We start from the raw sequence: 18,524 nt of genomic DNA, 5'->3' as shown, positions 1-18,524 counted from the left end.
CCGTTACGTGGTTAACGTCTCCATAAAAACTGAATACATTTCAGACAGGTACGTCATGGTGTAACGCATTTAATGCTCATCAGTACTTTTGTGTCGATAACTACGTTGTAATGTTTATAACGTTTTCAATCACCTATTTTGTCCAAAGAAATTTGTAGTACGTCAAGATGCCTGAGAATTCAGTTCAATCTTGATTTTAATCTCTTGTCCTGAATTTTTTGTGCAATGTTTTGAAAAAGTTCTGCTTTTGCTTAGAAATAATATCAAAATTCTAATCTTAATTATATTCTAAGGCTGACAAGGAATCTGTTCCTCTCACAGCAAGCGACTGCCAAGGACCAGATAGTACCCCTGTTGGTGATGCACACCCTGCAGGGGTGGCCCGGCCTCCCAGGAGTCTTCGTAGCAGGTATCTTCAGTGCCGCTCTCAGGTAAACTGTCTCGTGGTTAAGTTTTTATGTAAGTTTCTTTCGGTGCCACTATCAGGTAAACCGTCTCATGGTTAAGTTTTTGCAGTAGTTTCCTCCAGAGTCCCTCTCAGGTAAGTTCTCCCGTGGTTAAGATTTTTTAGCAGTTATCTTCAATGCCACTCTCAGGTAAACTCACTCGTAGTTGTGTCTTTGCAGCAGGTATCTGCAATGCCTATCTGAAGTAAACTCTCCCGTGGTTAAGTCTTTGTAGTAGGTTACTTAACGTAAACTCTGTCATGGTTTTGTAGCAGGTGTCAAGAAAATTATTAATTAAACATTAGTATAATCCTTAAACTTCAGAGTCAAATAAATCTTTCTCCAGTCCTAGTGGAGCAAAAGTCTTAACGAAACCATTACCGAAATCTACATTTTTTCAACATATTGCATGAGAAAAGCTGAAGTATCTGATGTTCATACAGAAATAGCAACAATATAACATGGCATATCAAGATATTAAATAATGAACATACAATATAATATTGAATCATTAGGCAATCGTTAGTAAAGTCATTGATGTTCGCAGTATAATGATGGAAAAATTAGGGTTCAAGGCAGTGGCAAAGTTTTTCTTAGTGCGTCTCGTTTGAAAACTTAATGGTTTGCAAGATGTACAGTAATCAGAATTAGGAATAATGTCTACACTGGCTCCTGACAATTTCACGTTACATAACGAGTAACAGATGGGATAACCAAGGTGACAGTCAGTCATATTGCATGGTTATGTTAACTTCAGGCATACGCATAATTACTAACCAAAGGAGAGGGGATAGAATAACATTACGAGATAACTTTGATAGACTGACGGAAGTGAAGAGAATATAGTACCAAAAATGAAACTGATAGCAGTTCTACATCTCAAGGCCACGTGTGTGCCACTGCACATAACAAACAAAATGTATATGCCCCTCAGGGGAGTCACACAACATTAAACTTTCAGGAAATGGCGAAATTACATAACAGATTGTCATTAATTTAGTATAATATCACGCTTTCTCTCGTATAATATAATCATTTTAATAGTAGCACATATTTTAATAGTGACAGAGCCACTGTTGTATGACATTCAGATTGATGGAAGTACATCCTGATAACAGCAATATTTACCTTAGAGCACACTATTTCGAAATGTATGGTATTTCCTGCACACAATCCACCAGTGAGGTGAGAATGTAATCAACCGGTACACTTCAAGTGTGTCGTCCATTACAACTGTGCTACAAGAAGTTACACGTTACTTAAATGTAGGTTTTGTTTTAGTTCATGACATTAGAATTCTTTTCTTATAACCTAATTAAACAATATGGTTAATATTTCGGAATGTCTCTATAACAAACTACCGTACTGTAAAATGGTAGCTTCACTTTTAGAACTCTCTGTGAGGTGAAGGTACCTAATTTGGTGAAACTGCCAGTAATTTTCTAAGTAATTTTTCAGATTAGTCATACATTCCTCTGGAAAATACTTATGCGATTTAGGTTTATATGTCTACGTTGTAGTAACAGTATTTTCACAGCATTAGGATTCGTTACGATGGAGTTAAGGATATATAAAGTAACATACAACAGTGAAACCTGGCTTGGTGATAAGGAGTGCTAATTTGGCGATATGGAATCTTAATTTGGAGAAACGGTCACATACGTTTTAACTAGGATGAAATTATTTATGTAACTTTCAACTTCAGCATACACAATCAGAAGGAACGTATTGAACGAAGAAGATTGGCTAAAATTGCGTACTTATAATAAAAACAAAGCTTTATAAAAATAACTTCAGTTCAGATACGAAGTATATTTTTCAGGTTCAGAATTAATATTAATTTTAGAAAAAGAAATGAATAACATTAATTTAACAGCAGATTTTAAATTACGACCTTTTCCTCTCCAAACAAATATTATTCACTCGTTAGTGAAACTGCAGAGGTCACACTCGTAAGTATGTCCCACTACAGATTCGCTTCTGCAGAATTCCTGACACGGAGTGAATCACAATGGGCATTCGTTCAATGTTGACATCCACATGTGCCACAAGTGCAGTTGCCATCATTGCAAATACTGTTGTCTAACTTATGTTTTCCTCGTTCCAGAAGCTGCTGTTGGATGCGAAACCGTACTTCCTTTTCCTCTGCCAGTTCGTGGGCTAGTTAGTACCAGTACCAGTGTTCTTGGTTCATATGTACTTGAGAGCCTAGTCTTTGGGTCAACAGTCCCTGCTGTTGTCATCCTCCTGTGTACTTTCTTACTGCTGTTCTTAGGGTACTATTACCTGGAGACAATCTGGTTGCTGGAGTCCGTGGCATTTCAGTAGGACCTGTCTTCGATCTTCCATTTGATGATCAGCCAGCATCAGGAATTGATAGACTGCGGATAAGGACACTCAGTGAGCTCGGATGTAGCCAGATTTGCTTGGGGAATGACATTTTGATCCAAGGATATTATTCCACAGGACTTGAAGATGTTTCTTATGTTTTTCTCAGACAAATCGTTTACAAAAAGCATTCTAAAGATGGATGTTTCTTTTCTTTGGTTTCTTTGTTGGGTTTCTTCCATATGATCACTTATTTCATTTCTCCAAGCACTCTTAAATTCCTTGTAAACGCCGTCGTCCAGAGAACGTGTATACTTAGAGAAGGGAGTTTAAGTAAATATATATAATTTTGACTAGCAAGCTGAAGTACTCGCGGAGAAATATGTGGTCCATGCGATTCCATTGGCAACAACACAGGTCTTGTTCTGCTAGAGTGAAGGAAAAATTGAAACCATTCTAAAAACATTTCTTCAGTTCTTCAGAGATATTCTGCCCCTTTGTAATCTGAAAATCCTGGTTATGCGGTAGACACTCCCTCTTGTAATCATCGTTTCACCGACCACCTTTGTAAATTATAAATGGTGGTACACAATTGACATTAACACAAACACAGAGTACCAAAGTCAAAGGTTCTCACCGTCCTGCGTAGATATGAATATACACTAACTTCATTCCAATCCCAGTTACAGCCTTATTACGTCTGCCGACGAACATCAAGCCGGTGTCGTCGACATCCCACAAATGATCTTCCAACTTGCCTAGAGGCAAGTTTGTCAAAACAATTGTAGATCATAACAGGATTAGCCATGGAAATCTAGTATTCAAATAAATTTTATGGCACTCTGAAAGTCAGCCCCATTCAGGGTTTATAATTGAAACATCAGTTCTGGCTTGCGATTTTCTTTTTACTACTATACAAATTATCATGAGGAGTTGTACCTGCCAGTTCATGCGCAGCCACCCTCACGTGTTTGACAGTAAGTCAAAATCCCATCTCTTGCACTGTAATTATGTCCTTTAATAACTTCTTTTCTAATTCTGACTCTAAGACGAATGGCCGACCTAATTTCTTCAAACCTCAGCCACACTAGCATCTTGATTTTCTATCAGGAGCCTTTTTAAGGACCTCCAAGGCACAACATTTTCTTTTGCATCCTTACAAATGCTAATACGATTTTGCGGAACCATTGGGAACCATTGTAGCGCCTCTATCATGGTGCTAGAGCTGGAGATAACGACAGATTCCATTTCCTTCCGATAGCTCCGTATTTTAATTTTACTGTCCACTGTTTCCATCTTAAAGTAAAAGATAAAATGAATCAGTCATACCTATGATGGTGATGTCACCTACATTACTGATACGCAGTATAAAAATATTTTTACCACAAAAGCTTAGCTCTATGCACGCATTAACATAGAAGAATGGAAAACTCTAGGTAACAAATTAAACATGAATTATGATTATTTTGAATTTATGCCTTTACGATCAGTTAATGAACATGCTTGACGGACTTGACTTTTTTCACTTAAATGATAAACCGGTACAAGAGTGACTATAAAGTAAGCAAAAAAACTGTAGCACCTAACTTTCTGTAAGGTTTTGAGAGCAGGATAACTTGACCGATTTCGTTTACATCAGCATCTACTTAAGAAATAACATGAAGTATAAATTTACCAACTGAAAGTAAAATTATCGTTTAGATATCAGGTGCTGTCCTTTCACAGTTGTTGCAATACACTAACAATGCTAAAACCGTGGTTCTGCCTGAACACCAGAAAAAAAAAGTTCTGCGCCATCTTTAATCGGTGATTCGAAGTAGTTGAGTCACTCCTAAGTTAACGAGAGACAAAATTAAATATATCACTAATTTAGGGGTATCACACAATAAGATTTCCTCACCCTATTTCATTACTTTATATTTTAACTTTTCTAACAAATGTATCAGTACAACAACATGTAACCGTACATGTTATGGTGCTACAATTCAACCTTAAAAGTAACTCCAGTACCAACACATTGTGCTACACACTGAAGGAAAATCACCTCAGAATCAAAGTATAGTTAATGTAGGGTAATGAACTTTTTCAAATACATTTACCTAGATAAAATATTCATGTCATTAACATTGCAAGATCACAGGCTAATGTAAGCGTGAGATTAGCCATCGCAAATATGAAATACTGGCACATTAATAACCGGTGTAACCGCCATACTGTTCAAAAAAAGCATGAAAACATCAATGCATTGTGTTTTACAGGTGTCGGGTGTCAGTTTGTGGGACAGGGACCTATGCCTGTTGTTTTAGTCGGTCAATACCACGACGGTTGTCCGCTGATGCCCATATGTGCTCTATTAGAGACAGGTCTATTGCACGATACTCTGTTGACCACATTGGGTTGCAACAGCAGTATGTGAGCGAGGGTTATCCTGTTGAAAAACCACCCTATGGAATGCTGTTCTTGAATGGCAGCACAACAGATAGAATCACGAGACCCACGTATAAATTTGCAGTCGGGTTGAGTGGGATAACCACGAGAGTACTTACGCTGATTCAGGAAATCACTCTCCAGACCATAACTCCAGTTGTAGGTCCAGCGTGGCTAGTACGTAGACAGGTTAGTTGTAGGACCTCGAATGGCCTCCTCTTAAACAACACACCACCATCACTGGCACCGAGGTAGAACCACCTATCATCAGAAAAAACACCCCCCCCCCCCCTTCAATGCGTTCTCGCTTGACACCACTAAAGTCGCAAATGACTGCGGTTTGGGGTCGGTGGAATCCACGTTACAGGACGTCTAGCTCGGAGCTGTCTTTGAAGTAACCGATTTGTAGCAGTTCACTGCGTTACTGTGGCGCGGCCTGCTCTTGAAATTGCTGCTGCATTGGCAGTACGAAGCGCCTACAGTGGCTACATTCCTACCAAGTCTTTCTGCTATGTCGCAGAAGTGACATTCAGCTTTTTATAGCCCTGTCACACGACCCCACTCAAACTCGGTGAGATGTTGATAATGACGTCTTTGTCACCTTAAAGACATCCTTGACTAACACCAACCCACCACGTCTAATCTCAAAAATGACTAACGCTCGCGACCATTACAGCGTGTATTTAAAGCAAACCTGATCTGCATACTCAAATTGGCGCTACTAGTGCCACTCTTATGCGAATGGCGCAGAATTTTAAGACATCATCTTTCAGGTGTAGAAACATGCCTACCAACTTTCGTTTATGTCACAACTCCGTCGTGGGGCTGCGACTTTTTTTTTCCATCACCGTAGAATCGTGCAGCTTTCTTTGCATCTTCTTATTTGTAGTGATGGGCACCAGATGCCCCAATGCTAGCTACAGCCCTCCTCCATTTTAGGTAATCTGATACATTTACAAAAGGCACGGATGAATAATTGATTTTATTTCATTTTATTCTTGTTTTAAACCTCGATATATATTGTAAAGTCCACTTACAAAAAATTAAAAATGACAGTGCTGGAAAACCTCTTACGTTATTTGATTTTCAAACAGCTGAGCAAAACTGAACGTACTCAGACATTTTTCTGTTTACTTATCCTGATCATCACTAAACTGACACACAATATTTTTTAGCGCAATTCAATCTGACTTTTAATAATCGCTACAAAAGAATGGCCCTGACTAACAATAACCCATACCTTTCATGAATCACTTACCTCACAAAAATCTTCGTTACTCTAACTACTGCAATACAGCGAGCGCCAATACTGCCAGCTAAATAAAAAATTATAACTACTGAAGGCACTAACTACTGATAGGCACAGTTAGCAAATGAAAGATTTTGACAGAGAATGAACAATGTATTTACCTTAATAATGTTCAAAAGTTATATAGATTCATGAATTCATTACCTCCATCTTCACAAATTTCCTATTTCTGGCGGACACAGGTCCAGATCGTCCGATTATAGTGACCTCTCAAAACTCTGGCATCTCTCTCTTCACATCCAACACTGCTGGCGGCTCACCTCCAACGTCCCAACGCTACACGCTGTTCACATCCAACTGCCCAACGCTACGCGCTGTTCACATCCAACTGCACAACGCTACGCGCTGTTCACATCCAACTGCCCAACACTACTCAAGCGAATATTCCAACAATGAGTCCAACCAGCCACAGTCAGTGATTTTCATACAGAGCGCTACGTGGCATTACCAACATAAAAACCTAAACAGCCTACTTGCAAGCAACCTTTTGAGAGGTTACTATAAGCGGACGATATGGACGTGCGGCCGCCAGAAAAAGGAAATTTCTAAACATGGAGGTCATAAGTTGATAGATATATATATATGATGACTTTTGAACATTATTAAGGTAAATACATTGTTTGTTCTCTATCAAAACCTTTCATCTCCTAATTATGCCTATCAGTAGTTAGTTCCTTCGGTAGTTGGAATCTTCTATTTAGCTGGCAGTATTGGCGCTCGCATACTGCAGTACTTCGAGTAACGAACATTTTTGTGAGGTAAGTGATTCATGAAAGGTATAGGTTATTGTTAGTGAGAGCCATTCTTTTGTAGGGATTATTGAAAGTCAGATTACGTTGCGCTAAAAATATTGTGTGTCACTTTAGTGATGATCAGAATAAAAAAAAATGGCTCTGAGCACTATGGGACTCAACTGCTGTGGTCATAAGTCCCCTAGAACTTAGAACTACTGAAACCTAACTAACCTAAGGACATCACACACATCCATGCCCGAGGCAGGATTCGAACCTGCGACCGTAGCGGTCGTGCGGTTCCAAACTGTAGCGCCTTTAACCGCTCGGCCACTCCGGCCGGCGATGATCAGAATAAGTAAACAGAGAAATGTGTGAGTACGTTCAGTTTTGCTCAGCTGTTTGAAAATCAAATAACGTAAAAAGTTTTCCAGCACTGTCATTTTTAAATTTTCTAAGGGGACGTTACAATCTGCCTTGACTAAAGCCAGTAATTAAATGAAAGTACGATATACTCTGCATAGTTCATAAAATGAAACAATTGAAACACGGGAAAATAATGTACTTTCGCCACTGATTATATCGATAATGCAAAGGAAGTGCGGTCCGGAAGAAACCACCAATGCAGCCTTATTTCCGATATCGCAGACCTCATTGTACTTGTCACGGTCACGTTTCTTATCATACTTGTTTATCGATCTTTGCAGCTCGATGTCGACAGCACTGAACTCGATCGCCGCGGTGGTGCTGGAGGACTTCGTGAAGACGTTCTTCGGCCCAGACTGTCTCACCCAGCGTCAAACAGACATACTTCTGAAGAGCACTGTAGTCGTTTTCGGTGTCATCTGCACCGTGCTCGTTTTTGTCGTCGAGAAACTCGGCACTGTCCTGCAGGTGAGTGAACAACATCAAATGTAATATCCACTTGAACTACGGGCCATTTTTTTCTTTTTTTAAAGTACTAATGTAAACAACAACAGACGTAATATTAACTTCAACAACATCTGAACACAAACCGGTGGTTCGAAACCGATAACAGCGCTACTTGTATAAATCAGAAGCATTATAAAAGTGGCTGGCTGCTCTTTCCATCTTTGCAAGAATCGGCTTCTATCTTGTACATAGCCACGGTCTCAAAAATATCAGTTATCGGTGAAATAGTAAGAAGAAAGATTTTGCCCCATGGGAGATTAAACAGAAAAACAGCATTTCAGTTTTCTCTAGTAGCGCTGTAGTCAACAAAAGCTACACTACAGTCCATTAAAATTGCTACACCGCGAAGATGACGTGCTACAGATGCGAAATTTAACCGACAGGAAGAAGATGCTGTGATATGCAAATGATTAGCTTTTCATAGCACTCACACAAGGTTGGCGCCGGTGGCGACACCTACAACAGGCTGACATGAGGAAAGTTTCCAACGGATTTATCAGACACAGACAGCAGTTGACCGGCGTTGCCTGGTGAAACGTTGTTGTGAGGCCTCGTGTAAGGATGAGAAATGCGTACCATCACGTTTCCGACTTTGATAAAGGTCGGATTGTAGCCTATCGCGATTGCGGTTTATCGTATCTCGACATTGCTGCTCGCGTTGGTCGATATCCAGTGACTGTTAGCAGAATATGGAATCGGTGGGTTCAGGAGAGTAATACGGAACGCCGTGCAGGATCCCAACGGCCTCGTATCACTAGCAGTCGAGATGACAGGCATCTTATCCACATGGTTGTAGCGCATCATGCAGCCACGTCTCGATCCCTGAGTCAACAGATGGGGACGTCTGCAAGACAACAAACATCTGCGCGAACAGTTCGACGACGTTTGCAGCAGCATGGACTATCAGCACGGAGACCATGGCTGCGGTTACCCTTGACGCTCCATCACAGAGAGGAGCGCGTGCGATGGTGTACTCAACGACGAATCTGTGTGCACGAATGGCAAAACGTCATTTTTTCGGATGAATCCAGGTTCTGTTTACAGCATCATGATGGTCGCATCCGTGTTTGGCGACATCGCGGTGAACGCACATTTGAAGTGTGTATTCGTCATCGCCATACTGGCGTATCACCCGGCGTGATGGTATGGGATGCCATTGGTTACACGTCTCTGTCACCTCTTGTTCGCATTGACGGCACTTTGAACAGTGGTCGTTACATTTCAGATATGTTGCGACCCGTGGCTCTACCCTTCATTCGATCCCTGCGAAACCCTACATTTCAGCAGGATAATGCACGACTGCATGTTGCAGGTCCTGTACAGGCCTTTCTGGATACAGAAAATGTTCGACTGCTGCCCTGGCCAGCACATTCTCCGGATATCTCACCAACTGAAAAGTCTGGTCAATAGTGGCCGAGCAACTGGCTCGGCACAATACGCCAGTTACTACTCTTGATGAACTATGGTATCGTGTCGCAGCTGCATGGGCAGCTGTACCTGTACACGCCAGCCAACCTCTGTTTGACTCAATGCCCAGGCGTATTATGGCCGTTATTGCGGCCAGAGGTGGTTGTTCTGGGTACTGATTTCTCAGGATCTATGCACCCAAATTGCGTGAAAATATAATCACATGTTAGTTCTAGTATAATATATTTGTCCAATGAATACCCGTTTATCATCTGCATTTCTTCTTGGTGTAGCAGTTTTAATAGCCAGTAGTGTAGCTTGATATTGACTTTTTTTCAGTGTTTTACGATGTCGACAATGAAGTGATAAGAGAGAGTATAGCATTGTGATGGGCTCAAACAAGCTGAAACATCTCTTGAGTCTCATGTCCTTTGGGAATGTGACATTACCGATAGTGATCCACCTGTCGGTTGCAGATTTCAGTCTCTGTGGACCCTTTGCTTGCTATTTGTGTTAAACATGTTTTCAGTCTGTTTCTAGATGTTCACATGGTACATTATGCCGGTGTAAGTAATAATAATCTAACCATTACATTCCTCCAATTTCCTCCGCATATCCACAGAACTTGGTACACAGTTTTCGAATTAGAATAGTGACTGACCGAATAATCCGAGCCTATTTTACACTAGAGAACTTTTTATCTTACGCACTACTTGACAGAAAAGTGAAACACCCTGAACACGTGGTACAATGTCAATATAGCTTATTACAAGTGCGCACGAAAGCCGAGCATATAAATGATCAGAGTTGTAATTCTCTGTTACTGATAGAACGGCCATCAGAGTGCTTTAGTATTTAGTGTTGTTACCAGGCCTGGCGGGGTATCAAGGTGATTTTTCCACGTGTACAAATTCTAGGAATTGATCTATGAGAGGATATGGAACAATAAGGGTCTAATGAACTAATGTCTGGAAATGCATGGTTTCTATGCAAAAGACCGTTTATTCAATCATACATTTTTACAGGAATCCGGGATAATACGCTGTGTTCGATACAGTGACAGTATGTGTTTAAAATTGTTTCGATGTGTCTAAACGCATGCGTGTATGCGCGGTAGAATGTTCAGTTTCAGACGTTCAAGTCAGCCAGCCTGCGTTCTAACAGTGTGAAAGGCAGCATTCCACATCTTGAATGGGCTCTGCATTCGCGATACTTTTGAGATGGCCCCACAGTTACAAATCGGACAGGTTGAGATTCGGTGAACGAACAGGCCATGCAACTGGACCCCATCGTCCGATCCATCGATCAGGGGAGACATGACTGACATGCACCTGGACTTTAACGGCGAAGTGGGCAGGAGCACCATCATGCAGCAACCACATAACCCTTCGAATCATCAATGGCACTTCTTCCAGCAGGGACCCAAAGTCACCCGCAAGAAACGCCAATAGTTCCAGTCTGACAGGCGATGTGGAAGGAAGACTGATCCCAAAATACGATCGTCAGTTGTCCCGGACCACACATTCCGGCTGCACCGATGCTGATGATTCGCTGTCACCATATCACGAGGTTTCTGCATACTGCGCTACAGATGAAAGTTGAAGATACCACTCTGCATTAAGGTGGTCTCATCTGTGAACGGGCTGGATGACACAAATCCCGGAATCGTGGTTGCCTGATGAAGAAAACAGTGCCAAAACTGATCCCGATGTGGAAGTGTCGCTAGTAAACCCTGCACACGCTGTAAGTGATAAGGGTAGTAACAATCGTCATGTAGAATGTTCCCACGGTCGTCTGTTTTAACCCGTACTGGCGGTCCAACTGTTTGGTGCTGACACGGTGGATGCCTTGCACAGTGTTAATCACATTTTTCTCCAAGTCTGGTGTCCCAAAAATTCGGGTACATCCTTCGTGATTTCCTGCTTCCTGAAACGACTGTCTCAGACAAACGTCGAAACACTGTTGTAAACATTGACTGCAGTGGTTGTTGATAAGTCTCCTGATACAGCCTTGCTGCCCACTACCCGTTACCATTCGCTTTTCCGTAAGTAAGCACCATCTCGGCAAGTTCTCAATTCGAACTCGGAACCATTGTGTAGAACGCTGAATCACATCCAGTAGAAGGTGAATCAGCAAGAGAAGTGAATAGGACACAACATTACCAGTGGCTATGGCAGGAGAGAGCGCTAGGGAATGACTTACGAGGTACAGTACCACCCTCCACGGGGAAACAATGCATATTGTTACTGTGGCTGCATGGTGCAGCGCGTACTAGATCGCAGTCTCTGTCACGTGGAAACCATGCATTTCCGGACATAGGTTCATGAGACTTCTTTGTTCCGTATCCTCTCATCGATCAGTCGCTAGAGATTGTACTCGGTGGTACAAAAATCACCCTGTGTTAAAACAGCATTTAATGTTAACTAATTGCTATGAAGGAACTGGAGATGCCGTGTACTCGTATGAGACAGCGTTATCAACACCATACAGAGTTTGAAAGGGTCCTCAAAATTGGGCTCCGTTTGGCAGGCTAGTCGAATAATCAATATCTATGTTAGTAAGTCAGGTGTGGCAGTGGCCCTGTGGTCTTGCCCTACCGCAGGTGAGTATGGTGGCGACCTGGGGAGAGGTTCCATAACCCCCAAGACTACACGACGGCAGGTTACGGACATCCTGAGTCCTCACGTGTTACCTATCAAGCGAACAGTATCACCGTGCCGTTTTTCAACAGGACAACGCTTATCCACACTTGGCACATGTCTCTGCATGATCCTGAGGTACTCTTACGGCCAGTACGATTTCCAGATCTGTCCTCGATAGAATACGTGTGGGAACAGCTCCGACGTCAAGACTCTCCCACTGTCAGTATCCAGTAAATAGAGACCCACTTTTAACTGTTATGATGACGACGAATGAGTCGTCGCCAATGTTGACTGGTGGCCAAAGCTAAATAGAAACATATAAATCACAGCACGTTTGTCAGAACGTTGATAAAGTGCTGGCTCCATGGTCTGGATCTTCAACTACTAAAATAATTAGAAGTCGTTGGTAAAAAATAATATATATTGTACTTCAATGGTTGTACAGGATTCTTATTGGCTATATACATATACAGGGTGTTACAAAAAGGTACGGCCAAACTTTCAGGAAACATTCCTCACACACAAATAAAGAAAAGATGTTATGTGGACATGCGTCCGGAAACGCTTAATTTCCATGTTAGAGCTCATTTTAGTTTCGTCAGTATGTACTGTACTTCCTCGATTCACTGCCAGTTGGCCCAATCGAAGGAAGATAATGTTGACTTCGGTGCTTGCGTTGACATGCGACTCATTGCTCTACAGTACTAGCATCAAGCACATCAGTATGTAGCATCAACAGGTTAGTGTTCATCACGAACGTGGTTTTGCAGTCAGTGCAATGTTTACAAATGCGGAGTTGGCAGATGCCCATTTGATGTATGGATTGGCACGGGGCAACAGCCGTGGCGCGGTACGTTTGTATCGAGACAGATTTCCAGAACGAAGATGTCCCGACAGGAAGACGTTCGAAGCAATTGATCGGCGTCTTAGAGAGCACGGAACATTCCAGCCTATGACTCGCGACTGGGGAAGACCTAGAACGACGAGGACACCTGCAATGGACGAAGCAATTCTTCGCGCAGTTGACGAGAACCCTAATGTCAGCGACAGAGAAGTTGCTGCTGTACAAGGTAACGTTGACCACGTCACTGTATGGAGAGTGCTACGGGAGAACTAGTTGTGTTCCGTACCATGTACAGCGTGTGCAGGCACTATCAGCAGCTGATTGGCCTCCACGGGTACACTTCTGCGAATGGTTCATCCAACATCCTCATTTCAGTGCAAATGTTCTCTTTACGGACGAGGCTTCATTCAAACGTGATCAAATTGTAAATTTTCACAGCCAACATGTGTGGGCCGGCGAGAATCCGCATGCAATTGTGCAATCACGTCTTCAACACAGATTTTCTGTGAACGTTTGGACAGGCATTGTTGGTGATGTCTTGATTGGGCACCATGTTCTTCCACCTACGCTCAATGGAGCACGTTATCATGATTTCATACGTGGTACTCTACCTGTGCTGCTAGAACATGTGCCTTTACAAGTACGACACAACATGTGGTTTATGCACGATGGAGCTCCTGCACATTTAAGTCGAAGTGTTCGTACGCATTGTGGACGGCTGTGATACAATACGCCATTCTCCAGGGCTGCATCAGCGCGTCAGGGATTCCATGCGACGGAAGGTGGATGGATGTATCCTCGCTAACAGAGGACATTTTGAACATTTCCTGTAACAACGTGTTTGAATTCACGCTGGTATGTTCTGTTGCTGTGTGTTTCCATTCCATGATTAATGTGATTTGAAGAGAAGTCATAAAATGAGCTCTAACACGGAAAGTAAGCGTATCCGGACACATGTCCACATAACACATTTTCTTTCTTTGTGTGTGAGGAATGTTTCCTGAAAGTTTGGCCGTACCTTTTTGTAACACCCTGTAATTATAAACAGGTAGTCATGGAGGCTTCACTTAGGCCATACGTTACTAAGCGCCTTGTTAGAGGTTGCTTTCTATCAGCTTAAGGCTAGGCTACTGTACTACTGGACGTCCCGAGCAAGAGTGGACGAGAGCTCGCAAGAACTTGATACAAGCTGCGGAGCGGCGCTGTTCGCGGCTCGCGGGTCCGACGATACTAACACGGACCACGGTCGAGAACTGCAACCCCTAACAGTTGTGGTATCGAACGTTCATACCACAGTTCTCCCTCGCAAATCTGCGAACGGTCGCTGAATATGGCTTACGACCGCCGGGTGGAAGACCCCATGCTTACGTAGTCGAGGAGGTGGGGAGCCTGACTGCAGGCGAGGCATGCCCACCCACACCCTGCCATTCGGACCGAGTGGAGACAGGAAACGCCTGGAAACCTACTCCAGGGTGCACGTCAACATGAGGTGTCTGCGCTTCTACAACTATGGGAGGAACGGAAGGGTCGATCTCTATTGGGTCGGGGCGCCCAACCGGCAACAAAGACTGGAAACCAGGAAGTGCAGAGTGTTCTACGGCGGTGGATGGCGTTGTAACCGGAATCTCACTGTGCCCTATCACAGTTGAAGGCACCTGGTCCTTATGGTCTTCCGGTCGCCGCAGCGACGCACTGCGGGAGATTCCGGCGCTGGACATAGAGTCCGCGCTGGCGCGTCGTCGCGTGGCAAAGGTGAAGCTACGGGCGCTGGCAGCCAGGGCCGAGGAGAGCAAGGAAGAGGTCACCGCGGGGCAGCCCCGTAGGCGCCGACACTGGAAACATAGGCCAAGTTGCAGAGACCCCACGAATAAAGAGGCGCATCTGATCTCAGCCTGCGCACCTCACCAGCTGAACCTGATATGAAAAACATAGCGCGGCCAAGATGGCGAACAATGCGCCCTTACGACCATCGGCGATTGCAGCGGAAATGACGAGAATAGATAATATCATCTGGTAAGAATTTGTGGGTCTGCCGTAGCAAAGAAACGCGGTACGGAGAATGCAATAAATTCATCAGAATTCTGTGAGAACAACCATGCCACAATTCAGCCTGCGAAGCACTGTCGCGTGTCTGCAATCGGTCCGAAGATATTTTTTTTTAAGCGTCCTCCCGAGAATGAGAGTCGCGCAAATTAGACATCTGCGACTTAAGCGTCCGAACGAATCTTTCAGCGGCTTTGTTCGATTGAGGGGAGAACGGTGCTGAAGTTAAATGCTGAATACCATTAGCGGCACAAAAGGTTTCGAACACTGCAGACACAAATTGAGGTCCATTGTCGGTGAGTATGGTTCAAATGGCTCTGAGCACTATGGGACTTAACATCTGTGGTCATCAGTCCCCTACAACTTAGAACTACTTAAACCGAACTAACCTAATGACATCACACACATCCATGCCCGAGGCAGGATTCGAACCTGCGACCGTAGCAGTCGCGCGGTTCCGGACTGCGCGCCTAGAACCGCTAGACCACCGCGGCCGGCTGTCGGTGAGTATGACTTGTGGAAATCCTTCTATGCAAAATATAGAAGATCAGGCTTTGATGGTAGCAGACGATGTCGTTGATGACATGCGAACAACAAATGGAAAACCGCTAAAACAATCAACAAGAATTAAACATCGTGCGTCCCAAAAAGGACCAGCGATTCCGTGGCAAAGTTGCCTTAGGCCAAGAGAAAAATTTCTGTGGTGGTGCGGATTGGTTTCCTGCACACACAGAACAAGAAGAATAAATCTTGGTTATGTCAGAAACAATTCCAAACCGGGTACAGTGACGGCGAGCTAACTGGTTTGTCCGTACGATACTCCAATGACCTTGGTGAAGAAGTCGTAGCACAGCTGACTCCAAAGACCGTAGAACAACAACACGAGACTGATCTTTCTCCGTGCGGAGCAAGATGACACCATGTTGTACAAAAAACTCGTTGTCTGTGTACAAAAAAACGACGAACCAAGGGATCTATATCCGATTTTTAGACAAAGGCCATTGCGTAGTGACATAACGCAAAACAACACTGAATACTGGGTCGTTAGCTGTTGCTGTGGCTACACGACGAAACTCAAAAGGAAAACTTTCTACAACATCATCATTTTGCACATCAGTGAACATACAAGCCTGTTCGGAAGAGTCGAACAGCGGGTCTTCAGCTACTGGCAATCGGGATAACGCGTCGGCGTTACCGTGCTGGGCAATAGGACGATGTTGTGACGGTAGTCCGACAAAAATAGTGAGCAACAAATAAGTTTTTGAGCCGTACGGGGAGGCACGGGCTTTGGCAGGTGAAACAAAGACGTCAAAAGCTTATGTTTGGTGAGAACTGTAAACCTGCGACCATATAAGAAGTTGTGGAATTCGGTAACTCCGAAAACTTCCCTATCGATCTGCGAGTAGTTACGCTGCGCAGAGGAGAGTAGCTTCGATGCAAATCGCGCAAACCAATTCTGTGAGCAAGTACAGCTCCGATCCCGAAATCGGAAGCGTCAACCCTAAGGACCAGAAGTTTTGTAGGATCGAAGGAAGTAAGGCATGTACTAGATAACAAGGCACGTTCGCATTCAGACGACCAAATGAATTGATCGTTCTTTCGACATAGTCGATGTAACGGTGCTGCAAGAGACGATGCGTGAGGCAAAAACGTGTGATAATAATTGAGCTTTCTAAGGACGGATTGCAATGCCTTAACTGTCTTAGATGCTGGTAGCTCTGATGTTGCTCTTAAATGAGGGGGACTGGGATGGATGCTGAGACACCCTGCTAAACCTGCAGGACAGGACGGGTAGTTTAAGCTGTGCAAAGGGGCTAAAATAAGCGGCTGTCAGTTACACTAGAACATACAACCTTTTATTTGATCAAACATTACAAGAGCCAAGAATTAAAAAAAAAACGCAGCTTTAGTTTTGGAACTTAATGGCTGAATGCGCCGTACAATCTCAGGCCTTAAGGGCAAGATCACTTTAATTTGAAAACGGTTGGAAGCCAATAACTTAAAGCTCAACCAAAATCAGAAATTTAAAAGGCAAAGCCTTATCATAAAACAGTTCCTTAATGAGGCTGAAGGTCCAAAGAATTCAAAATCAGCTGAAGGCCCAAAACTTACGACTCCATAATATTAATATTAAAAATGCCAAAGGCTTTACGTAAAACAGTTCTTAAATTAGACTGAAGGCCCAAACCACCTGACGCCTTAAGGGCAAAACAACCTTAATCTAAAGATCGGATAGAAGTCATACAAGCACAACAACAACAACAAACAAGAAATGGGAGTAAACCCAAGGGCGCTCAGAAGTTCCGAGGGTCGTCCTGGAATTGAAACACTAACACTCGTTTAGGTGAAACAAGCAGTCGCCCCAACCACTGTCGATCCGACGACAAACAAACCGACAGACAGTCAACGTACCCACCGACAAGCTAACCTCCGCTTCACCTGACCTGCACACAACAGGGAGTTCCATGAAATAACGTAGAATGTATTGGCGCCCACAACAAATTATACATTGAGCTGTCAAACTACACACAATGCTGGACAGCGACAACACGATGAGGAAAATACACTGCCTGAATTTAGATCAATGGCCAGGACAGGTAACTGGAACGTTAACGGTCATAAAGCAGAAGATTCCTCTAATGGACTTCAATTCGAATAACCAAGTACAGTTAAACTCCACTGGAGGGTGGCTAAAATTTGCCAGCATGAAAACAAATCTTGTTGCTCACGGTAATTTCCCAAAAGCCGACAACGAACTCCAAATGACAAAATGTGAACAGTCGTGACTTGCTGGTAGAGTAAGACAAAACTCAACTTTCATATCCAGGATCGGTGAGCCACGAACCTCGTAGCAATGGGAACAGCACCCCACACTCGGACACTGCTTACAGGCCGCCAGCGGTCCGAGCAAAACTACGTGACACGGCGATTTCCTCGCTGTTCCCCGCCAACCGACCAACTGCCCGCACACAGCCCAGGCGGAAACTACTGTATAAGCGCCAGGCCAAAGATAGTTCAAGGTGAGGATATCTATACACACCGCCGCTGCCACCCGCAGAAAGAGGGGATAACAGCATAATCGCGATAACTGCGGGGGACGAAACACAGAATAGCAACCAAGATTTAATCCAACGCATAGCATGAGCCAGCCATAGCTAAATCTCCCCCCACCTCAAACCTAACACGGGGAGGGGGTTATTCAACCCCTGAGATACCTCAACTTAACTTGACTAAGGTGAACCCAATACCGCTTACCTGAACTGTTCTCCTTGACCAACAGACGATAGTGCAAGGCCCAAGAAAACGAGGAGTACATTTACTAAGATTCCCGCGACACACCTGCCTCCCCGGGAAATTGCGGACATAGACTTGATCCTCTGGCCTGCCCTTAAAGGTTTCTGGATTACGATTATA

The 18,524-nt window shown here is 43.6% G+C and overlaps 1 protein-coding gene across 1 annotated transcript in view; it reads left to right on the top strand.

The window, feature by feature from the left end:
- The window catches only part of LOC126100621 (sodium-coupled monocarboxylate transporter 1-like), a 206,607-nt gene that overhangs the window by 133,895 nt on the left and 54,188 nt on the right, over positions 1–18,524 (top strand). The window contains exons 10-11 of the mRNA XM_049911247.1: positions 322–431; positions 7,949–8,135. Coding sequence (XP_049767204.1) covers positions 322–431; positions 7,949–8,135 — 297 coding nt within the window. The remainder of the gene's footprint in view (positions 1–321; positions 432–7,948; positions 8,136–18,524) is intronic.

The sequence above is a fragment of the Schistocerca cancellata genome, chromosome 9, assembly GCF_023864275.1.
Source record: "Schistocerca cancellata isolate TAMUIC-IGC-003103 chromosome 9, iqSchCanc2.1, whole genome shotgun sequence".
Taxonomy (NCBI): Eukaryota; Metazoa; Arthropoda; class Insecta; order Orthoptera; family Acrididae; genus Schistocerca; species Schistocerca cancellata.
Note: the sequence above shows the minus strand (reverse complement) of the source record. Positions and strands in the feature narration are given on the sequence as shown.